General features: G+C 34.8%; 2 protein-coding genes across 7 annotated transcripts in view; one reads left to right on the forward strand and one right to left on the reverse strand.

Moving 5' to 3' along the window:
• The window catches only part of CTBS (chitobiase), a 64,477-nt gene extending 54,752 nt beyond the window's left edge, over positions 1–9,725 (forward strand). For both annotated transcript variants that reach the window (XM_074002996.1, XM_045368171.3), the window contains 3 exons: positions 1,563–1,660; positions 1,978–2,139; positions 9,068–9,725. In XM_074002996.1, the coding sequence (XP_073859097.1) occupies positions 1,563–1,660; positions 1,978–2,139; positions 9,068–9,268 (461 nt within the window). In that variant the 3' untranslated portion in view covers positions 9,269–9,725. The remainder of the gene's footprint in view (positions 1–1,562; positions 1,661–1,977; positions 2,140–9,067) is intronic.
• Positions 1–25,785, reverse strand: part of SPATA1 (spermatogenesis associated 1) — a 59,995-nt gene that overhangs the window by 1,952 nt on the left and 32,258 nt on the right. For 3 of the 5 annotated variants that reach the window (XR_012418244.1, XM_074002970.1, XM_005542881.5), the window contains 5 exons: positions 19,935–20,037; positions 18,544–18,669; positions 15,262–15,440; positions 13,683–13,781; positions 11,114–11,203 (listed from right to left, as the gene is read on the reverse strand). Coding sequence is in view for 4 of the 5 variants with exons in the window: in XM_074002970.1 (XP_073859071.1) it covers positions 11,114–11,203; positions 13,683–13,781; positions 15,262–15,440; positions 18,544–18,669; positions 19,935–20,037 (597 nt within the window). In the remaining variant the exon portion in view is untranslated. The remainder of the gene's footprint in view (positions 1–11,113; positions 11,204–13,682; positions 13,782–15,261; positions 15,441–18,543; positions 18,670–19,934; positions 20,038–25,785) is intronic. The other 2 variants (XM_074002978.1, XM_065519466.2) reach the window with 1 other exon arrangement.

The raw sequence follows: 25,785 nt of genomic DNA on the forward strand, positions 1-25,785 counted from the left end.
TCATTTCATGATTAATAGGATAGGCATTAACTTCTTTTAGTATCTGTGATAAATTAAAAATTATATTCCTATTAGAATTGGAGTACTTTTGACCTGTCATTCGTATGATGTAGTCTTTGCATTATCCTCTTCAAAGTTTGGATTGGTTTGTATTCCATCAGTCAACTAAATAAAAGATTGCTTGCTCTTTTGTTAATTTTAATTTTTATTTTTTTGACGCAGGGTCTCACTCCATCACCCAGGCTGGAGTGCAGTGGCACGATCAGGGCTCACTGCAGCCTCAACCTCCCGAGCTCAGCCTTAGCCTCTTGAGTAACTGGGACTATGGGTGCATGCCACCATGCCCAGCTAATATTTTCATTTTTCTCTTTTTTGAGACAGAGTCTTACTTTGTTGCCCATGCTGGAGTGCAGTGGCACTATGATGGCCCACTGTAACCTGGACCTCCTGGGCTCAAGTGACCCCCCAAGCTCAGCCCCCCGAGTAGCCTCACTATACAGGCATGCACCACCATGCCCAGCTAATTTAAAAAATATATTTTTTTAAGGAGATGGGGTCATACTCTGTTGCCCAGGCTGGCCTCAAGTGATCCTCCCACCTCAGCCTCCCAAAGCGCTTCAATTACAGGCATGAACTATTGTGCCTAGCCACATATTTATTTAAAGTTGAAAATAAGTTATTCTGTTAAAATTATGAAGTAATTATTAATTGAGGGTTCCCAAACTGTGTTTCAGGAAAGATATGATAATTATGTTCTATCAATAAAAGGTTCAAGCCTTGGGAGGCTGAGGTAGGAAGATCACATTTATGATCACTTTGTATCATAAATAAATCAACGAACAAACTAAATAAACCAATATGTTTGGGAACTGATGCATACCCCACCCCATTTTTGGTTATTTAATAGTATATAATAACATTAAAGGCTCTAAAAAGTAACAAAGTTATTTACCTCAACATTCTAGATAATCTGTGAATATGTCTTGGTGAAAAAACATGTTTTGCAGCATTGGGCAAGAAAAGTACTGATAGTTCTAGGTATTTGTTAATTTTTCTCTTTGTTTCCTCCAACTATAGATGACACATTGCTTATCCCCAGCTATCATTCATACTTATAGAATATTTGCAAAACATGGAACACTTGTACTTTCTAAGAAACTCTGAGACAATCACTGCTAGAAAGTTAAGATTTATAAAACTTTGTTGAAACTTTAGAATCTAGAGTATCAAGTATATCATGTCTTAGCAATTAATAGATACAATTAGCATACTTTCCTGAAATGTGTCATTATTCCTAGAATTAGATTTTGTGAATATTTTATTTCAATATGATCTTAATGGTTTTGAATGTTTTCTCTTATTCAAAGAGAAATGGTTTAGAAAGCAAGATATACAATTTATGGTTGTTAAAGGATGTTTTATAACATCATATTAAACATTATTAGTGTTTTTTATAAATGTGCTTGTTTTTACAAACAGATTCTGAACGGTTGCATAGCTTGTATGAACACATTGACATATGAAGAGAAACAAATATGCTTTTTCTCTCCCTGCTTGACTAGGATATAATGACTACATCAAGATGAGCATTAATCCTAAGAAACTTGTAATGGGTGTTCCCTGGTATGGTTATGATTATACCTGCCTGAATCTGTCTGAGGTAGGAACAGGTCATTTGTTACATAATTTTTATTCTCTATTATATTTTTTAGAGTCTCTCTGTTTTCATTAGAAATATATAAACTTTAGAATTTCTGAAATATAGTTTGAGATAAAAATTATTTTTACTTCTATGAAAGCTTATGATTATCATACATTTTCATTTAATAATGGAATTTATTTTAACCTTTATTCTATATAGTCAGGTTATTTATTTATGGTATATGTTTTATTTCTAAATAATTTATATATTTTTGATTTGGCTTTTAAGAATTGCATACTTGATCATCTGTAACATGAGTACTTTTGCATTTCTAGGATCATGTTTGTACCATTGCAAAAGTGCCATTCCGGGGGGCTCCTTGTAGTGATGCTGCAGGACGTCAGGTGCCCTACAAAATGATCATGAAGCAAATAAATAGTTCTATTTCTGGAAACCAATGGGATAAAGATCAGCAGGCTCCTTATTATAACTATAAAGTAAGATTTTTCATAAGTTATGAGCACTTACTCTGTTAGTTTTCATAATTATTTTCATAATTAGATGTTTGATATCAAGAATATCTGTCAGTTTTCTTTTAGGGTATAACATGCAGACTGCTGTTTACATGAGTAAACTTGTCTTTGAATCTGTAATCAGGAACTTTAGTTCCCTGGTAAGCAGCTGGAGTTTTGCTAATAGTGAATCTACTCTGCTTGGGCCACTTGTCATTTAGATGATCCCATAAAAATGTGCATATCACAAACAGGATCTCTGTAATAGTTGACAATTATGTTAGGATGACTGTTGATTTTGAAAGGGTTTTGGGCCAAAATAGGTTACTATCTCTGAAAGCCTCCATTTCAAAGTGGCCTACAGATTCTGATGAGACTCTTAACATAGGGGGGAATGAGAGTGAAAACAGAAGAGGTGTCATAATCAACTTTACAATGGAAAAACTATCATTTTCAATTTATTTTATAACTAAATTATAAGCAATGTCAAAAATTACAAAAATATTACATAAAGGAAACCTGAAGAAATACACCAAATAATTAGCAATTCTGTCAAGTAGTGTTTAATAGGAATTGCTATACCAAAGTGTCAAAGAAAAGTTATAGTTTTCATAATTTACCATTAGCATTATAAAGGCTCTTCCACGGCCCAAAAATCTTAAGTACAAATCTTCTTTGAATTTATTTCAGATTATGTTACTTTAAAAGGAGTACTAAAATGATAGAAGTGAATTTCAGCAAGGATTTATATTCTTAACTAATGGTCTGGTACCCATTTATAAAAAATGACTGCAAACACACTACATGTCATAAATTATAATTGACATACATGTGTATTCCTGTGTATCAGCTATACAGAGAGCTTTAGTGTAGAGCTTTCTAAAGTTTGGAACTGAAGGTATATACCTATTAGTGAAACTAGAGTGTACTGTAAACTTACCTTTCCTAAACAGTATTTATATTAGTCTGTCCTGGGAACTGTTAATATTACACACACACATGCACCTGTGTGCAAAATATACACACATGTGCCATGGCCAAATATATTTAGAAAAACACTATATACTGTAAGCCCCTCTTGGAGATTTATAACAATCATTATATTAATGGATTTGAGAAGTGCTGTAATACATGAGGCAGTTTAATTGTTTGATGTAGAATCTTGTTTCACAGCATTCTTAGAAACATGCAGTTCTTAGAAACAGTGTTTCATGGATATATAGTTTGTTAAAAGTTATGGTAACCAATTACATATACAGGCATACCTTAGAGATACTGCAGGGTCAGTTCTAGACTACCACAATAAAGTAAATATAGCAATAAAGCAAGTGACATGAATGTTTAGTTTCCCCATGCATGTAAAAGTTATGTTTACACTATACTGTAGTCTGTTAAGCGTGTAATAGCATTATGTCTAAAAAACATATATACCTTAATTTAAAAATACTTTATTGCTAAAAAATGATAATGATCATCTGAGCCTTTAGCAAGTTATAACCTGCTTGCTGGAAGAGCGTCTTGCCTTGACATTGATGGCTGCTGACTGATCAGGGTGGTGGTTGCTGAAGGTTGGGGTGTCTGTGGCAATTTCTTAAAATAAGACAACAGTGAAGTTTGCCATATCAATTGACTCTTCCTTTCACGAAAGATTTCTCTGTAGAACATGATGCTATTTGATTGCATTTTACCCACAGTAGAACTTCTTTCAAAATTGGAGTGAACCCTATCAAACCCTGCTGCTGCTTTATTAATAAGTTTATGGAATATTCTAAATCCTCTGCTGTTATTTGAACAATGTTCACAGCATTTTACTAGGATAGATTCTATTCTCAAGAAACCACTTTCTTTGCATATTCATAAGAAGTAGCTCCTCATCTATTCCAATTTTATCATGAGGTTGTAGTAATTTAGTCACATATTTAGGATTCACCTCCAATTCTAGCTCTCTTGCTGTTTCTATTACCTCTGCAGTTACTTCCTTCACTGAAGCCTTGAACCCCTCAATGTCAGCCATGAGGGTTATAACTCACTTCTTCCAAACTCCTGTTAATATGGATATTTTGACCTCCTCCCATACATGAATCATGAATGTTCTTAATGGCATCTAGAATGGTGAATCCTTTCCAGAAAGCTTTCAGTTTACTTTGGCTAGATCCATGAAAGGAGTTACTGTCTTTGGCAGCTACAGTCTTACAAAATCTATTTCTTAATTAATAAAAGTTGAAATTACTCCTTGTTCCATGGGCTGCAGAATGGATGTTGTGTTAGCAGGCATGAAAATAACATTCATCTTGTATTCTCCATCAGAGCTCTTGGGTGACCAAGTGCATTGTCAATGAGCAGTAATATTTTGAAAGAAATCTCTTTTTTTTCTGAGTAGTACATCTCAACAGCAGACTTGCATATTCAGTAAACAGATGTGCTATGAGCCAGGCTGTGTTATTCCATTCATAGATCACAGGCAGAGTCAATTTAGCATAATTCTTAAATGCCCTAGGATTTTTGGAATGGTAAATGAATACTGGCTTCGACTTAAAGTTACCACCCTCATTAGTCCCTAACAAGAGAGTCAGCCTGTACTTTGAGCTTTAAAGCCAGGTATTGACTTCCCCTGTCTAGCTAGGAAAGTCTTAAATGGCATCATCATCTTCCAATATAAGATTTATTTGAAGAAAGAGATCTCTGCCTTTTAAAATGTGTTTGATCATAATTTTACATGACATGAGAGTCTTCAGAATGAAAACCCAAAGATGCAGGAAAAACTGTCCATTTTTGTGCGTAGGTTCAACGAAGTATGGACAGCTATGTAGAACTATGATCAGAATAAAGGGCATGAGCTAATGCAAATGGACTGAGTGGGAAAACTCAGCAAGGTCTGTCTGTTCAGATTTTTCTTGGCCTCTCCCTGTGAAGGATTTGTTCTCATGGGTATGGGGTAGGACCTCTCTGGAATGAGGGTCTTAATTTCTTTATGGCCAGCTAGTACACAGAAAGGTGGTGGTAGGAAAGGTTAGAGTAACAGTTTTAGACTTTATGGCTGGCTTTGGGGAAAAGAGGCTCTGGTTTCTTTGACCCATTTTAGGGAAGAGGGATTCTAGTTTCTTTTTTTCTTTGTTTTTGTTTTTTTGGTTTTTTTTTTTTGAGACAGAGTCTTGCTTTGTCGCCCAGGCTGGAGTGCAGTGGCACCATCTGGGTTCACTGCACCCTCTGCCTCCTGGGTTCAAGCAATTCTACTCCTCAGCTTCCCACATAGCTGGGATTACAGGTACCCGCCACCATGCCAGGCTAATTTTTATATTTTTAGTAGAGACGGGTTTCACTATGTAGGCCAAGCTGGTCTCAAACTCCTGACCTCAAGTGATCTGCCTGCTTTGACCTCTCAAAGGCATGGGATTACACATATGGGCTACCGCACCCGGCTAACACATTGTTTAAGGTCTTAGAATTCAGGAAACATTTTGGTGAGCCTTGAAGGCCATTTAATGTCATTTTAGAAAACAATCTAGTTATAACTGTTTTCTTCCTCTTTTTTATTCATTGCAAAATTCCCATTGTAAGGTTATTAGTCTAATTTCAATATCGTTATTAAGTCTCTTTTTTTTTTCTTTTTTTGAGATGGAGTATCGCTCCATCACCCAGGCTGGAGTGCAGTGGCACGATCTCAGCTCACTGCAACCTCCGCTCACTGCAACCTCTGATTCCCGGGTTTAAGCGATTCTTGTGCCTCAGCCTCCCAAGTAGCTGGGATTATCGGGATGCCCTACCAGGCCCGGCTAAGTTTTTGTATTTTTAGTAGAGACGGGGTTTCACCATGTTGGCCAGGCTGGTCTGAAACTCCTGACTTCAAGTGTTCCTCCCACCTTGGCCTTCCAAAGTGTTGGCATTACAGGTGTGAGCTATCGTGCCCAGCCAAATATTGTTATTAAGTCTTACATGGACAGTTCATGGTGCCCACAAACAATCACAATAGTAGCATCAAAGACTACTGATTGCAGATCACCATAACAGATATAATAATAATAAAAAGTTTGGAATATTTTAAGAATTGCCAAAATGTGACACAGAGACACAAAATGAGCACTTGCTGTTAGAAAAATGGCACCAACAGACTTGTTCAACAGAGTTGCCATAAGCTTTCAATTTGCAAAAAATTTAATATCTGCAAAGCACAACAAAACAAAGTACAATAAAATGAGGTATGCCTGTAATTTAAAAATATTTAACATAGAATCTTAGGACAGTGTATATTACCATATACTGTTTCTTTGTAATCCTGATCTTAGTAATCTGTGGCTTGTTTTTTCCTTAATGAATGTGAAAATGCAGGAACACAGTCTTTTTTTTTTTTTTTTTTTTTTTTTAGATGAGGTTTTGCTCTGTCACCCAGGATGGAGTGCAGTGGCACAATCATGGCTCACTGCAGCCTTGACTTCCCAGGCTCAAGCAATCCTCCTGCCTCAGCCTACCAAATAGCTAGGACCATAGGCATGTGCCATCATGCCTGGCTGATTGTTTTACTTTTTGTAGAGACGGGGTCTTTTTGTATTGCCCAGGCTGGTCTTGAACTCCTGGCCTCAAGTGATTCTCCTGACTTGGCCTCCCAAAATGCTGGGATTACAGGTGTGAGCCACTGCACTTGGCCTCTTTTTTTTTTAAATTAAAAAAAAGTTAAATGGCAGGTAAAAATTATCTATATTTATGGCATACAAGATGATGTTTTGATATATCTATAGATTGTGAAATGGCTAAATCAAGTTATTTAACGTTTGTATTACCTCACATACCATTTTTTAAATGGCGAGAACACTTAAAATCCATTCTCTTAGGAATTTTCAACATAATACATTGTTATTAACTATAGTCACCATGGGATACAGTAGATCTCTTGTATTTATTGTTCCTGTCTAATTGAAAATTTGTGTCCTTTGAAACATCTATTCTTCCCAACCCCAGCCTCTGGTACCACCTTTTTACCCTGTTTCCATGAAGAAATACATTCTTTAAGGTCTTAGAATTCAGGAAACATTTTGGTGAGCATTGAAGGTCATTTAATGCCACTTTAGAAAAAAAATCTAGTTATAACTGTTTCCTTCCTTTTTTTTTTTTTTTTTTTTTTTGAGATGGAGTCTTGCTATCTTGCCCAGACTGGAGTGCTGTGGCTTGATCTTGGCTCACTGCAAGCTCCGCCTCCCAGGTTCATGACATTCTCCTGCCTCAGCCTCCCAAGTAGCTGGGACTACAGGAGCCCGTCACCACGCCCGGCTAATTTTTTTGTATTTTTTTTTAAATAGAGATGGGGTTTCACAGTGTTAGCCAGGATGGTCACGATCTCCTGACCTCGTGATCTGCCCGCCTCGGCCTCCCAAAGGGCTGGGATTAGAGGTGTGAGCCACCGCGCCCGGCCTCTCTTTTTTATTAATTGCAAAATTCTATAGCAAGATGAATCAAGTTTCTGTTTTGTTTGAAGAGAATCATTCTATTGGGCTGTTTCAGCAACAGCAGCTCATTTTGGACTCAATATTCTGGAAAGCAAATATGCCTTAACTATGCATAAATTAGTCTTACATGTGCTTAGTTTTTGCCCTTTGATCCTTCACAATTTTGAGACATTTGAATTTCTTAATAATATTAAAAAGTCTCAAAGTACTAGCTAGAATGATGGCAAAATTCAAAGGTATATGTCTTTGTGTTTGCCCCTGAATCTTCAACAATCTGTCATATTTAAGTACAAGTTCTACAAGTTGCCTTTAATGAATCACAGCTATTAGTAGAGCATGCATGGCTTTGTCTAGTTCTAAAAATGTTAAAGAATGGAATATAAGATATAGACTGACATATGCTTGATTACAGTTAGTCTACTATATTTAAATATACTGCAGTGTATTCATTTACTAGGTGAATTATTTTCCTTCAAAGTGGTCTTTTTTTTTTTTTTGCTCTGTCTCCAGGCTGGAGTGCAGTGGCACGTTCTCAGCTCACTGCAACCTCCGTCTCCCGGGTTCAAGCAATTCTTCTGCCTCAGCCTCCAGAGTAGCTGGGACTACAGGCATGCACCATCAAGCCCGGCTAATTTTTTTGTATTTTTAGTAGAGACGGAGTTTCACCATGTTGGCCAGGATGGTCTCGATCTTTCGACCTCATGAGCTGCCTGCCTCGGCCTCCCCAAGTGCTGGTATTACAGGCGTGAGCCACCGCGCCTGGCCCCAAAGTAATCTTCTTTTTCATCCTTTTTTTTTTTTTTTAATTATACTTTATGTTCTTAAGAGACTATTCTAATTCCAGGAGAGATGCTGTAAATATTACTGGCATTAATTCAGAAATGTCTTTAAGGAGTTTCCTAGATGTATATAAAAATAAGTAAATTATTTTTAGTCACAGGTCTTTCTATTTTTTATCTCCTATCTTTTTCACCTTCCTTTGCACTTTGTCCTAGATCTCCTTTCCCTTTTCCTTTGTCTCTTATCCAATAGCTCATGTGCCTCCCGAGAGAGACTGTGTTAGTACTTAAATATAGGTATTTGATTCTGGGCAGGACTTTTTAGGGTGGAAGGTGAGCATAAGACCAGAATCTAATTTATGGCTCATAATCAGGTGTGTGTAAAGTCACCAATGAAGGGCAGACCTAACAGACTCTCAGAATGAATCCTTAGGACCTAGAAAAGGATGTACTTTTCTCCTCCATTTCCATTACCTTTTGATCTGGCTGATTCATCATAAACAAAATCTTCTGTAGAGCTCCTAGCTAGGCACACTTCTAGCAACTACAGAGAATACAAAAAAGCACATAAGCTGGTTGTAGAGGACCAGAGCATTTCCCTCTTACTGTACTGTATACTTCTTTTATTTTTCCCTTTCCTATGGTGCTGAATTGTATTAAATACTTTAAAATCTCCATTTTAATTTATTTATATAGGATCCTGCTGGCCACTTTCATCAAGTATGGTATGATAACCCTCAGAGTATTTCTTTAAAGGCAACATATATACAAAACTATGGCTTACGGGGCATCGGCATGTGGAATGCAAACTGTCTTGACTACTCTGGAGATGCTGTAGCCAAACAGCAAACTGAAGAAATGTGGGAAGTCTTAAAGCCAAAGCTGTTACAAAGATGAACATCTTTTGTCAAACCATTAAGATTTAGAAAAATGATCTGTATAAATAGATCTAGTTTCTTGCATTTTTGTTATGTTGCTATATACTTTTGTTATTGGTATACTAAAAAAAGAATAAAGAAATGTTGATTGTTTGAATTCGAAAAATACATACGAATGTCATCAGTATCCAGGAATATAAAGGCAAGAAACTAGTCAACTTACCTGTTAAGTATTCCTCTATTAGATGTTTCAACACTATAATTTAATTGGGAAAAATTGCTTTCAGAATTTTATTATGCCATATTTCCCTTCATTATAGTAAAATATATGCTTATGAATCAATGCTGATTTTTAAAATATGTATAATCTGAAGTGGAAATTGTTTGCTTAGAGTTTTTAAAAACCTAGTCTTTGAAAAGCAGTTTGTGCTATACTTTTCCCCCAACCCTCCAATAAATCTTAAATTTAAAACCTACAATTTAGTGTCTCCTCTTTAGGTTCATCAAACTGATGAAAATAATTTTTCTGCTTCCTGACCCCATATAGTATTTATGTTCTCTGAGGTACTTGAACTAAACCTTTGGACAGTGAGTGAGAATTAAAAAGAATCCAGAAGATTAAATGTATTCACAAAATACAAGAATATAACAGTAATATTTTGAATTGGTAAGTTAGAACTACCTAATATTTTCCAACTACATTATTTTTATGAGGTTCATCTGTAAAATTTTTATAATAGGAATAACGCAGTTGAACTTGATTCTATTCACTGTCACACTTCTAATTATTCATATTCCTTCATTTATGGACATGTATAATTTATTTCTTGGCTAGCTTTCTTTACAAGGTTAAATTTTTCTTTCTACATCTGCAATGTATCTTTTTTATTTTTATTTTTTGTAGAGACAGGGTCTTGCTATGTTGCCCAGGCGGGTCTCCAACTCCTGGGCTCAAGCACTCATCCTGCCTTGGCTTCCCAAAGAACTGGGATTACAGGCATGAACTGCATTGTATTTTTAATGATCTAAAGACAATGATTAGCTTCTCAACTAGTTCTCTTTCTAAAAGATCAATTTTATACAAATAACTTTTCTAAATGTAATAAAGTCTGTTTTCTTTCTCCAGGGAATTAACAACGTTGTGCTGCCCTTATTAGTTCCTAATTACAGATTAAAAATCTGTATCTTTGAACTCTAGATTTACATAAATCCTGGCTTCCCTGCACATTTTCCCCCTGTAAATTGGAATAAATGATGATTGAACCATCTGTTATGAGAATATTACATTTCCTATTTACACAATTGTTTGTGACAGAGTAAAATCAACCATTTTCATACTATATGTTGGACCACTGTTGTCTTCATATTTCTAAAATAAATGAATTAAAAAATTTAAATTCTTAGATGCTTATCTTTATCATAGCTCAGAATGCAAGTTCAATATCCCCTATTCTTTTGTATTTCCAGATTTCTTTTAATTAAGATATAGTGAACAAATTAAGTTAAATGAAGTCTGTATTTTCATGCAAATATATTAGTATTCATTAATACACATTTATTCTTTGCAAATAGATTTTTAGTTATATTAGCTCTTACATTTTAAGATTATTAAAAATGAAAATTATAAAATTAGCACTGTAAAATAATATGCAAAATACTTGGAATGTTAAAAATAACCAGTCATCATTTCGCTTTATATTGCATCTAATATTTCCTGAAACATTTTATAATACCCACATGGAAAGTGCAGAAAGAGAAACCTTGTGCTTTATATAAAACATTGCCAAGGAGAATAATGGTTAAACAAATCTGTTCAAATAAATATTTAAATTTTTTGATAAATAAAAGTTTTAAATTAACATACCTAATTGGGATTGTAGAGATGTATTATTTTTTTTTTCTGTGCCAGTTCAGTTTTCAATGTTCGTAAATCTGAAACTGCTTGTTTTCTCATCTATAAAAAGAATTACTTTTCAAAAATGAACTTCATCATACTCTTCTAAAAGTACATTATAATTGTCATGTAAATAGGGTTTTTGTAACTGCTTTAACTGTCTTCTCTCATTTGGCTTCAGTGGTTTGACTTCCACTGGATTACTACAGTAAATGTGTAGATTATGAATGCTGTTTAATAAGCATGCCTATCTACTGACTAGATATGCTATAAGATAACCTTGTTTATGAATATATAGGGACAATACAATTGAACTGTTCTAAAAAATAGAGAATTTTATGTTTTGTTTAAACTTCAAAACCTGTTGTTCTCAATGTATAAAGAAAATAGTGAAAACAACAAGAAAACAAAATACAAAAAAGCTTAATTTCTAGCCCTTAGGAACTGAAGAGATATTTAAGAAATATACTGTTTACTCTGTGGCAAGCACTCATTCTAAGTGTATTAGTCTATTTTTTTTTCAAAAATTTTATAGAATCAGATACTTATTAGTATTTATCCCCATTTTACAGTTGAAATGGAGGCCTTTAGAGGCTAAGTAACTTGCTCAAGATAAAAAACTAGTAAGTGAAGTGGGTACAGCCAGGATTCAAACTCAGACCACCTGGTACCAGAGCCCTTACTATTCTAAGTGTTGTCAGTGGACAGCAGCATTAGAATCAGTTGGGAGCTTGTTAGGTAGGAAGAATCTCAGGCTGCACCCAGACCTACTGAGTCAGATCCTGCATTTTTAAGCAAGATCTTCAGATGATATCATATTAAACTTTGAGAAGCACTACTTATGCTATACTATCTTGAATAAATATGGTTGCAAGAGACTCAGGCTAGGTTTTTTTTTGTCCCTTAGTTCTGAATCTTATAGGTAGGGCTGTTTTAGGGAGCTCATTCAGAAATCAATAAAACTTCTTATATAATGTCTATGTGTCAATCAGGCACTATGGTTAAATATAGGATTTTTCCCCCCAGCCTATAAGCTGAAAACTTTGTTCTCTTTTTTTTCTCTTATTCCACTTGGCTTTACTGTTTTTGTATGAACAATTCTAATTTGGGTTCAAACCATGAGTGACATCTGTAATGTTAAAATATACAAAGATTATAAGTAATGCACATGCTTTCCAGAAGAAAATGGCATGAGGGGAGTCATAATCCAAGCCTCTGGGGGCATTTTATTACTCCTTCCTACCTACTGAATTATTCTTGTGTACAAGTTTACATATTAGCTTTATCTCCATATATGGAATAGACACAGTTTTCCTTCATTGAACAAATTACTTTTTTGAATGCAAATTTAACTGATATTTTGTTAAAAATTATTCTCTGCTCTTTTCCTTTTCTATTTTAAGTTTTAAGCTTCTCAGTGCCAAACCAGGGCTTATTTAGCCTCGAGAATGCTGCTTGTAAAAAGAATCTAGAACTGCACTGTCCAGTATAATAGAAGCCAGTTGCCATATGTAACTACTAAATGTAAATAAAATTTAAAATTCAGTTCCTCAGTCACACAAACTACATTTCAAGTGCTCAATATCAGTAGGTGGCTAGTGGCTACCAATCTGACAGTGCAGGCATAGAACATTTCTATCATCACATAAGTGCTATTGGACAGTGCTAATTCTATTTTTTTATTTTTAAATCTTATTTATTTTTATTTTTATTGGAAACCCAGGACAGTACTGATTTTCTTTTTTCTCTTTTAAAATTTTTTAAAAAGAGCTAATTCTAGAATAGAGTCATTATTCTGTGTCATAAAGCTGTTTCTGATAGAGAAATGAGAGCATGCATATAATTATCGTTCTTATTTTCCTGCCTTGCTATGGGTACTTGTGTGAAAATGTATAATCTTCTTCTGTTTTCTGTTCAACAAAAAAGCTTTTTAATACATCAGTACTTCACAGATAATTTATATGATGTAATTAGTTGTACACAATTCTCACCAAATAAAGCATGCCCAGAAGCCTCTACTAAGCATCTGTTACACAAAAGGTCCCATGGGAGAAACAAAGTTAACTAAGGCATAGTTTCTGCCCGGAAGGAAACTTAACATCTAGTAGAAGTCACATTATTCATATTTAAATAATATAATACATATGAAAATAACCAGAAAAAATTAAATGATTACCCATGAAAAATTAAATGTCAGTTCAGAGAAGAGCTCAGTGGTTTATCAGACTTAATAATTCTAATACAGGAAAACTACTTAAAATTTTTTTTGAGAATATATTGACTCACAGGTTCTTTTTCCTTTAATTCTTCCTAGTAAAATTCTATTAAATTTTACTTTGGCCTTATTATATCATGCATCTTTTTACAGGATTTAGTTTTACTTCTTGCATTGTTTTTCATCCATGCTCTTTATTGTTAACGATTTTAAGACAATCAATCCTTGCTACCCTTATATTATTGACACCCAAAGTTAAAACACCAAAATATTTTATTTCAAGATAAATGTTATAATAATTTGATTAGGAAAAATGTAAGTTACCTTAACTTCTACTGTGAGTTTCATTTTGTCAGTATCCAGTTTTCTCTTAAGTTGGTCAATTGCATGCTGTACCTCAGTGATCTGGATTATCAGATAATTCTGTGTGCATAGATAGACATTTATTTAGTACAACACATAAACATTTTTATTTTTAACTGCCTTGGGAACATAAACTATGAAATGATAAATATCAAAAGAGTAAATCATGAAAATAACCTATTCCATAAAGTAAACTAAATTGCTTTGGAGAAATTACTATTTGTTTTTGTTGATTTATCGAATTTTAGGGAACACTTTCTCTAAAGTTACCATTAAATTAGCACCATAAAAACCAACAACTATTACTATGAAAGGAATACTATGAAAGGAATATCTTAGATATTAGCAAGACTTTAGAAATTGGCATAATGCTTTATCAGCTGAATCAGATTAGAATTATTTTAAAATACTTAATAATATGATACTATATTTTATATGCAAGAACTCATTTAATACAAGAAAACCTATTTATAATAAGAAGACTTTTTGGTTTTTGTCCAGAAAAGTTTATGAGTTATAGTGGTCTTCTCTAAAGAAGTTATTTAAGAGTTTTAAACTGGCTTTGTGAAAAAATTCTTATATTGAACTGATAAAACAGTAAGATAAAGTATAAGCTATGCTAAAAAAAAGTACCAACTACTATGGATAAACCATTACTTGAGCCTATTTGGATTTTATATTAAATTCATTTAAAATAGTAAACTTTTAATATTTCATCTTGTCTAAAGTTAAATCCTTACTTTTAATCATAGTTAACATATTTTAAAATCACTTTTGGATAAGTGGGATTGATCTAACCCAAATCAAATTGTTAAATGCACTCTTGAATTTTTTTGTCTGTTGTTTAATTATATGGTGGAATAATAAAATAAACTTCATGTCTCTGATTCAAGGCTGTCTCAAAAAAAAGAACTGAACAAAATTTCATAATTTCTTTAAATTCCTGTGTGTTATAAGTCCTCCTGCCGCCACTACCAAATAACAGGATTATAGCAGATGCTGTTTGTCCCCTGCCCTAATTCATCAGGTATTCGCCTCTTTCCCATAGTGTCAGGAAATGAACCCTGTCTCAGATACAGAGGTAAATCCTAATTAGTCTAAGTCAGTAAGCATATAGCATTCCTTGGCAACTATTTCTCATCCAGGGGTAGGCCTAGTTGATCCCTTACCTAGGATAAAGGGAAAGATTTATATATTCCATGATTCAGAGAGAGGTTTCTCCCTTGTTTGGGGATATAAAGCCCTACTTGCCATTGACCACTCTATTGCTACCATTGGAAAAAGCAGTCTTACAATGAAATTAACACTGAAAATAATAGGTAGGAAATATCAGGCCCCCTTAAAGGCAACATTAAGCTGCTGACTGTATCTCCTCAGCAATCCTCCTCCTATTACATAAGGTCATGAGTTTTTTTTTTTATTGTTTTAAGCAAGTTTAAGTCAAAGTCAGCCCAATGCATCTTGTGATATTACTAGCACTTATAAAGCATGTGTTTTGAACAGAACTTCTCTAATTGAAGGGGGAGACATTTAGTAATACCTTGGAGTCTGTGATGTTTGCCAGATTCTTTGGTCTCATCTTGATCTCCCTGGCTTCAAGTTGCATGAGCAATTTTTTATAGTAGAGTTCCAAATCTTCTCGAAGTTTTGTTAAAACCTCCTCCACTGATGCTGTGACTTTCTTTGTTTCCAAGTATTTTTTCTTCCAACCGTCATAGGCTATATATATATATATATAAAAAAGCAAAGGCTTTCATTTGAATATTAAAGGATTCAACTTTTCATCCTGGAAAGGACCCTAGAGCTAATGTCAATTTAAACCATTTTTCTCTTTCTCTCCTCTTCTCCTTTCTTTATATACTGAGGTCATTAGACCTGAGGAAGAAATGTTTTTTCGATAATAAGAGAACTTGTGTAGAAATATGGTAAAATATATATATATAATAGTAATATACATTACTATAAAAGTAATATATCTAAAAGTAATACATTTAATAGTAATATATATTATAAAAGCAATATATATACTTGTTATATATAGTAATATACAACAGATATATATATATAAAACAATAATAACATATATACATATAACATATATAACTATAAAAGTAATATGTATATGTTACTTTTTCCCATGATTATGGAAAACTAATCCAAAATTAATCATTAGAAATTAAACACTATCAGTTTAACAAATTGCATTGACACCAATGAGATTCTAAATACAAACTTAATAGGAACACAAAGTATATGCCAGTATACCAGAATCTGTTTAGTTTCTTTCTTTTAGATTATCATAGAAACAAAAATTTCAAATTTAAAAATTCTACTTTATAAGGTGATTTAATTAAAATTATATAGCTATATGGAACTTTAGCTCAAGATTTTGGCTATTTATCTCATGCTCTATTATCCAATCCCTTAGCAACTTCTACCAGTATTACTGCCAAAATACTTCTAGCATTTAGCACATTCCACCTTCTTCAATGCTATATCCTTAGTCAATATCATCTTTTACCAAGAAATCTGCATGCTCTTTCTAACTGGTCTGCTTTCATTCTTGCCCCTGTACAGGGTATTCTATACAGCAGTCATTCTGAGCTTTCTAAAATGTTTTTAAAAATCATATAAATCCCTAGCTCAAAATCCTCTAGTGGCTTCCTGCCTTGCTTACAATAAAATCCAAAATCTTTGATTTGGCCCATCTATTCCTTGCTGACCTTTCTGATTTCATCCCCCTCTACATTTCTCCTTACATAGTGTTTCAGCAGCACTGGTCTTATTTCAGGCCCTTAATATACCACAAGGTCATTGTTATTTCTTGACCTTGATATTTAGTGTTCCCTTTGTGCCTGCCTCCCTGTTAATCAAATCTTAATCTTCTCAGAGATACTTTCTCTGAAAATTCTACCTAAAGCATCTCTTCCCTGCCTCATCACTCTTTACTATGCTCTTTTCAATTGAATTCTCAGCTCTGATCAAAGCTAATATTGTCTTACTTATTTGTTTATTGTCTGTCTCTTCCCATAGGGAAACAAGCTCCTTATGGTCATGGCCATGTCTGTCTTGTTCACTGCTGTATCCCCAGCATTTAAAACAGTGCCTGGCATGTAGTAGGCTCAATAAATATTTTATGGCCAATACATACCTTTTATCTTGAAATATTTCTGTTGAAATAGGAAGTGATGGACCATTCCCATTTCATAAACAGAAAAGGTGAGGCACAAAGAGGGGAAATAACTTGTCTAAAAGACAGATTTGGTGTTACAATCCTGGTCCTGTGATTTTCAGTCCATTGTTCAAATCTGTCTGATAAAATTGCTTGTTTAACACTACAACAAGGCTGACTCATTGCTACCACTTTCAGGATAACACATTGTAAGGCAGAATCTTGAGAAATATCTCCTGACACTGTCTATAACCTTCAGTCAGTTCTAGTGTTGAAACAATTTTGCTGTAAATTGAGAATCCTAAAACCACTTAATTCCATAGATACCTTTTATCCTTACAATCCTCAAACACAACCCAAAACGGAGGCCTCTCAAATCATTTAGCAACTCTCAAGCCACCATCATGTACTGTCTTCATCCTGCCTCATCAGTCCACCAGTCCTAACAACACTGTTTCTAATTGTACTGCAAGAAAACTTACTTAACTTCCCTCATTCACTGACTTTTAAAAGCAAGGCAGACACATACACATGTCAAAAAATTAAGTACAGAAGAGTGCAAAGGACTCAAAGTAGTCTTCTACCGTAAGTAATATATAAGGTGCTCTTGAATGACTAATAGGAAATAGGCAGGTAAACTGGGAAGAGAGTACCTCAAGGTAAGAGGAGAAGTAGATGGCAGAGGGAAAAGCATGCCCAAAGACCTAGAGCCAAGAACCATACTTCAGATCCTAGCATATCCAACACTTTTCCTGGAAGACTCTCTTGATCTCTTCCATCTAATTTAGGTGTTCTTCCTTTATATTCCTATCCATAGAACTGTGTAATTCCTTTATCATAGTGGCTGAGATCATGCCACTGCACTCTAGCCTGGACAACAGAGTCAGATAAAATAAAATAAAATTCCTATAATTTAACTTTTTTATTGTAGTAGAACATATCACATAACAAAATATATATATATATTTTGGGGCAGAGTCTTGCTCTGTCACCCAGGCTGGAGTGCAGTGGCACAATCTCAGCTCACTGCAACTTCCGCCTCCGGGTTCAAGCATTCTCCTGCTTTAGCCTCTGCAATCACTGGAACTACAGGTGCCCACCACCACACCCGGCTAGGCTAATTTTTGTATATTTGGTAGAGACGGAGTTTTGCCATGCTGGCCAGGCTGGTCTCGAACTTCTGACCTCAAATGATCTGCCTGCCTTGGCCTCCCAAAGTTCTGGGATTACAGGCATGAGCCACTATGCTGGCAAGGATGTATCATTAATGCTTAACTTGCTTATCATTTCCCCACTGGACTGTAAGATCTATGTGGGCAGGGACAAGATTGTGTCTGTCTTAATAGTGTTTCCTAAGCCCCTAGAATAGTGGCCAGATTCAACAGGGGTTTGATAAATGAATAGAAGAATTAATAAACAAGTAAATGAGTTTCAGTTATGAAAATATGTTTTAATTTTAAAACCCTATGTAAAGCATTTATTGTATAGAGTTGATAATAATTTCATGTTTTCTATATTGAACTTAATCATGTACCACTTAAACTAAAATAGTAACACAGTAAATATTAATTATAAATTTATTCTAAAAGGATTAATTCTGTAAAACTTAAGTTTTCTTTATAGTGATAAAAGGTATGTAATAAACTTTACCATGATATCGTTTTAATTTGCTTTGTTCAAATAGCTTTTCAACTGTTTTTGCTAGTTCTTCTCTATTTCTTTCCAGATACCTTCTTTCTTCCTTTACTTGTTTCATTTGTTTGATAATCTTCTCTCCTAAAAAGATTATAACTCATATTCGTCAATGTCTCAAAGCTGAAAGATGGCTCATATCCTAAAATATGGAGTGTAAAACTTAAAAATGTCTAAAGCAGCAAGAATAAATTTTATCCCAAACTGTTTTTCTTGCACAGTATAGCATTTACCATGTGGAAAATGCAAAGGAGTCATTTTAGTTTCCGAGAGTGATATATAAGGGGATTTATAAAATAGTGTTTTTTTTTCTGCATTTCATATATGTGTAGAAACAGGTAAAGCTCAAGCAGTTATGCTGATATGCTTTGGTTTAACTCTTTTGGTAAATGTATCCGGGATTCAAAATTATCGTACTTAAATTGTACATAGAAAATGTATATTTAAAAAAAAATATATATATATATATATATATATATATATATATATATATCACTCCAACTTCCACCTCCTGGGTTCAAGCGATTCTCCTGCCTCAGCCTTCTGAGTAGCTGGGACTACACGCACCTGCCACCACACCTAATTTTTTTTATATTTTTAGTAGAGATGGGGTTTCACCATGTTGGCCAGGCTGGTCTCGAACTCCTGACCTTGTGATCCACCCATCTCAGCCTCCCAAAGTGCTGGGATTATAGGCATGAGCCACCATGCTCGGCCAGAATATATATTTTAAAATGAAATAATGTTAATGACTAAACATATGTAGTAATAAATATAAAATTCCTGGGCCAGGTGCTGTGGCTCACGCCTATAATCCCAGCATTTTGGGAGGCCAAGGCCGGTGGATCACTTGAGGCCAGGAGTTTGAGACCACCCTGGCCAACATAGTGAAACCCCGTCTCTACTAAAAATACAAAAATTAGCCTAGCCAGGTGTGGTGGTGGGCACCTGTAGTCCCAGTGTCTGCAGAGGCAAAGGCAGGAGAATGCTTGAACCCGGAGGCGAAAGTTGCAGTGAGCCAAGATTGTGCCACTGCACTCTAGCCTGGGCAACACAGTCAAACTCTGTCTAAAAAAAATAAAAATAAAAATAAAATTCCTATAATTTAACTTTTTTATTGTAGTAGAACATATTACATAACAAAATGTACCATTTAAACTATTTTTAAATCTACAGTTCAGCTGCATTAAGTACATTCACATTGTTGTGAAACCATCACCACCACCACCCCATCTCCAGAACTTATCTTCTCAAACTGAAACTCTATACCCATTAAACAATAACTCCCCATTAACATTATTTACTTTACCTCACAGAATCATCTGTACTTATGATTGCACTATACTTACTTTCAGTTGGTAATAAAGAGATATCAATTATTCTTGAAGAAAGAACAGGTTGACAATGAAGTGAAGGGTGATCTGGTAGGGTGATGTACTCTTTTTCACCTATCTGTAAGCAAACATGAAATGAGTAAGATCGGCTAGACTGTCACATTCTTTTTTCACTTGCCCATTGGTATTTGATAATGCATTCTTTTTACGTAGTGGTGATGAACTCCAAATTTTGTATTTATAGTTACAGATTCTCTCCCATGTTCCAGTCTCTGTATTCTATTACTTGGACATTACATACAAGTACTTCAAACTTAAAATAAAAAAAAAAACTGTTATTTTTCTTTCTAAACATGATTTCCTTCCAAGATTTCTGGTCTCAGTTACCTGTTATGATAACTTTAAATATTTTCTAAGATGGCTACTGATACTGTTTTCATCTTGAGTCAATTTTGATTATATTTGCTTAGAAAATTGGTAGTTCTGTCACATGTCAAATTTTAGCAGATAATTTTACATTTTATTCTAATATATCTTATCTCCTCTGTGTTTGTGTTTCTATTGCCTCCATCTTTCCTAATTTTTGTGTTTCTACCTGATATGATTTGGATCTGTGTACCCATCCAAATATCCTGTCGAATTATAATCCCCAACTGTTGGAAGTGGGGCCTGGTGGTAGGTAATTGTATCGTGGGGGCAGATTTCCCCATTGATACTGTTCTCCTGATAGTGAATTTGTTCTCGTGAGATCTTGTTCTCGTGAGATCTGATCATTTACAAAGTGTGTGGCACCTCCCCCACCCCTTCCTCCTGCTCCAGCCTTGCTCCCCCTTTGCCTTCCACCATGACTGAAAGCTCTCTGAGGCCTCCCCAGAAACAGATGATGCCATGCTTCCTGTATAGCCTGCAGAACCATGAGCCAATTAGACCTCTTTTCTTTATAAATTACCCAGTCTCAGGTTTTTTTTTTTTATAGCAGTGCGAGAACAGTATCTACCCTTTTCTGATAAATTACCTCAAGCCTTACCATGTTGATGTTTGTCCCACTATCACTTTGATCTTGAATTGTTTTCAATTATGCTTCTGTACCTCATTAGTTTTCACTTTTATCTTCATCAAGCTCTCACTTCTATTTTGTTTGTCTTACAATTAGTCCCTGTTATCTGTAGTTTCACTTTCTGTGCTTTCAGTTACCCACAGTACAGTACAATAAGATATTTTTAGAGAGAGAGAGACCACAGTCACGTAACTTTTATAATAGTATATTGTTATAATTGTTCTATTTTATTATTAGTTATTGTTTTTGTTACTGTTTACTGGGCCTACTTTATAAATTAAACTTTGTCATAGGTATATATGTATAGGAAAAATAGGGTATATATAGTATATATAGAGTTGAGTTCTATCTGTGTTTTCAGGCATCCACAGGGGGTCTTGGAATGCCAGATAAAGGGCAGAGTACTGCATTATTTTTCTAGCTTATTTATTTTGTTATGTTATAGAGTTGAGATCCCACAGGATAATGGCAGCCACCTATATTAGAATTGCTCCACAAATCTTCCAAACTACCATAAAAAGAAGCCAAGTAAAACCACCCAAATTTATGCCTACAACATAACTTGGGCACAGAATCCTTTACATATAAGTGAGGAAATAAAGCCTACTAGATCAGAGTGTGGTCAGGAGCCCACATCTGAGCAGAGAGTCAGATGTGGACTATGTGTCAGCACTGTACATAAATAATAGGAAATACCAATCACGAATTAGTCTGGAAAGAGAGGGCTCTACCTGAAGTGGAAAAATAGAGCAAAAAACAAAAAACAAAAAACAAAAAAAACCTGGTAGATTCTATGAGGAATTCAAAAGAAAGGATTTGAAAAACACAGGGAGTCAGAGGTAGTAATCATGGGAAGACATAGCGTCTGGGAGAGAAGAAAATGCTTTGGAAGGGAGATATGTCCTTGGGAGCCAGTTTGGTAAGAAAAAATAAGAAAACAGCCAAGACAAAGCCAAGACAAGAGCTCCACTGAACTAAGCTAGTGGAAAAGAATCCAAAGAAAATACACCCATTTCCCCAAAAGGCCCCATTTACATAAAAAAAAAAGAAACACAAATAGCTGCATTTCTAGGGAGGCCAAGGCAGGCGGATCACCTGAGGTCAGGAGTTTGAGACCAGCCTGGCCAACATGGTGAAACCCTATCTCTACAAAAATACAAAAATGAGCCGGGCATGGTGGTGGGTGCCTATAATCCCAGCTACTCGGGAGGCTGAGGCAGAAGAGTCACTTGAACCTGGGAGGCGGAGGTTGCAGGGAGCTGAGATCGTGCCATTGCACTCTAGCCTGGGCAAGAGAGTGAGACTCGATCTCAAAAAAATTAAAATTAAAATTTAAAAAATAATAATAACTGCATTTCACTACAGTAACAGAAGAGGGTGCTCCTGATTTAAGAAACACAGTAAGCCACCAAAACACCACTCACTCCCTGTTCCTCTGTAAGAACACCTGTTATTACTGATAATGGAAAAATCCAATGCAAATAAACATGAACATCTGTAAAATAATCTAGCACTCACGCAGTTACTTATGAAGAAAACCTCAAAACTGAGCAGTAAATCAAAACAAACACGACCATGAAGCAGAGAAAAACTTAACAATGCTCCCAACATAGATTAAAAATAATTAACTAAGCATTTGCAGATATTAATGAACACTATAAACAGAAATTTTAAAATTTGTAATAAAAATGGAAAACAATAGGAAGGTGTGAAATGAAAATTGACCAAACTCAAGAAATAAAGAAAAAGAAATTGTCTCAGAAATGAATAAATTAGCAGGTGTCCAAGATGGAACATATATGACCAAATATATAGTAAGAAAAACACAGAATAGAAATAAAAGGAGCCAAGAAAGTGAAACATAATGAAAAAAGTAAAATGGATCAGAATGAAAGTGGCAGATATAAAGGTAAACAAGATCTAAGATAAGACTAATTGTTACCCCTGAAAGAAAAACAAAACAAAACAAAACAATGAAACAGATCTATTTAAATTACAATTTTAGAAAACATCCTTGAAATAAAACAATGTCTGATTTCTGATTTTCATATTGAAAGGGCCCACTGTGTACCTAGAAAAATCTGACCTACAATTCTCAACTGAGATATAGCCTGCTAAAACTATTACACATTAAAGGAATTCTCTGACCTTCCAGGCAAAAATACTCAAGTCTGTTTACAAAGAAAGAAAATCAAGTTGGCACACTTCTAAATAGTAACATATAAAGCAAGACATCAGCAGTGCAATATTTACAAGAAACTCAAGGGAAACAAGCCAAGGATTTTATAGCCATTCAAGCTATCCTTCAAGTAGTAAAGTATGAAGGCTCTAGAGCAGGCATTAGCACACTTTTTTTGTAAAGGGCCAGAGAGGAAATAAATATGTGTGGGCCACATATGGTTTCTGTCATATATTCCTCTTTTTTTCAACTCTTTAAAAACATAAAACACATTCCTAGCTCACAGGCCTTACTAAGCATGATGCAGACCATCATGTTTGCCCATCCTTGCTTTAGAGAAAGTTTTAAATGTGCAAGAACTAAGGGAATATTGTGCTCAGGGTCTTTTCCTAGTATAGGTTGAGTTTCATCCAACCAAGAAATCACTGAAAAATCTTCTGCAAAATAATTGGCAGTTAAGTGTTGAACATATTTAATTATAGTTCTGAGACTAAAACAAAAGTGAGGGGATAGGACTAAGTGAACAGTACAAAAATGTTATATTGCTTGACAAAGTAGAAATAACACAAACTGAAAATAAATGAGAAGAAAAGGGAGGGAAAAAGGTGAAAAGTAGAACAAGTTTTCTGATTGCCTCAAATATAACAAGGAGGAGTCAGAGCATAATTTTAGAGATACGAAATCAAAAGCAGAAGTATCAATTTTTAAAAAAGGAAAAAAGAGGGGCCAAAAATACTAGCATAAGTGTATTACTATAAAGGTAAATATTAAAACAAAAATACAAATCTTTCTAAATACGAGGACAAAAAAAACCCCCAAATAAATAGTAGAAGACACATAGTAAATATAAAATAAAATGACAAATCTGAGACTAAACATGTCATATTAATTATATAAATGGACATAGCTCATCTAACTAAATAAAAAAGACTTTCAGACTAGCTTACAAAGCAAAACCCAACTCTAGGCTGTACATAAGAGATTTATCTAAAACAAAGTGACTCAGAAAGGCAGATAAAAACGAGGGGAGTCGAGAATGGAGAATATCAAATAAATGCAAACAAAAAGAAGGCAGAGTATTTTGATATGCAGTAAGGAAGAATTCAGGCCAAAAAGGCATTAAATGAGCTGAAGAAAGATGCTTCATAATGCAAAAGTAATAATATTCACATAAGAACAACTTTGTGCCAAATAACATATAGAAACACGTAAAGCAGAAACCACAGGAGGTATAAGCATAAATAGTAACACAGTAATAAAAGGAGATTCTAACATACCATTCTCAGTCCAAGACAGAGAAAATGTGGAAAAAATTAAGAATATGGAATACTTAATGTATTCAGCAAGGTAAATCATAGACAAGCCACAAAGTAGAGGGAGATATTTGCAACATACATAAATATCAAAGGACTATCTTCCAGAGCATATTAAAAACTCCTACTAACCAGATATAAATGGCAGACAACCCAATAGAAATACTTAAAACAGGTAATCCCCCCCACAAAATGGTTATCAAAATGGGATCCATAAAATGTAAGGGTAACCAGGGAAATTAAAACATTCAAACCACAGTTAAATAGCATTAAGCATCCACCAGAGTGCAAAACATTTTAAAATGTGAAGACAGTATGTATTATTGAGGATGTAGAGTAACAGGAAATGTCTTGGATTCCTAGTGGCAGTGTAAATTTGTATAATCATTTTGGAATATATTTTGGCATTATTTAAGTTACAGATAGGCATTTTCCAGCAATTCTACACATAAGTATATATTCCTCTCTTGTTTGTGTGTGCTCTTTATAACAGGTAAAATTTGGAAACAATAAAAGTATCCAGCAACAATATAACAACAATTATTTGCTGAAGATGGTATGCCTTTGCTCCCAAATCCAAGGGCTTAGAGCTGTGATTCTCTTGCGAGGGCTTGTACAGACTCCAGTCAGTATTCCAATCTACTATATATCAAGCATCATTGGATAATCTGGACAGACATTAAAACACTAGTGGGCTGGGTGCAGTGGCTCATGCCTGTAATCCCAACACTTTGGGAGGCTGAGGAGGGCTGATTGCTTGAGTCCAGGAGTTGGAGACCAGCCTGGGTAATAAAGAGAAACCCCAACTCTACAAAAAATACAAAAATTAGCTGGGTGTGGTGGCATGTGCCTGTAGTCTCAGCTACTCAGGAGGCTGAAGTGGGAGGATGGATTGAGTCTGGGAGGTCAAGGCTGCAGTGAGCTGTGAGCGCTCCACTGCATTTCAGCCTGGGCGACAGAATGAGACCCTGTATCAAAACAAAACCAAAACCAAAAACCCCACAAGTGGCAGCATTGCTTGCAATCCCTCTGGGATCACCTTACAAGCCTTCTCTTGTTTAGGTTCCACTCAAAAGTTGGCAGGCTTCTGATTCTCTTGGTTTAAAAAAAAAAATAGAGCGGCACATCCAAATGCAGTAAATCTCTCTGCAAATTCCAAAAAAGGTCCATAAAATGCTTTTTCTCATTCTCAATGGTAGCTGGGGCAAGGGGATACCTCAATATGTCGCAGATCATGGAGCTCCCAGAAATTTCTCTGAATTGATTGACTCCTGAATTTTCTTGCAGCTTATCTCCTACCCCCTAAAAAACATATGT

The sequence above is a fragment of the Macaca fascicularis genome, chromosome 1 (genome assembly GCF_037993035.2).
Source record: "Macaca fascicularis isolate 582-1 chromosome 1, T2T-MFA8v1.1".
Lineage (NCBI taxonomy): Eukaryota > Metazoa > Chordata > Mammalia > Primates > Cercopithecidae > Macaca > Macaca fascicularis.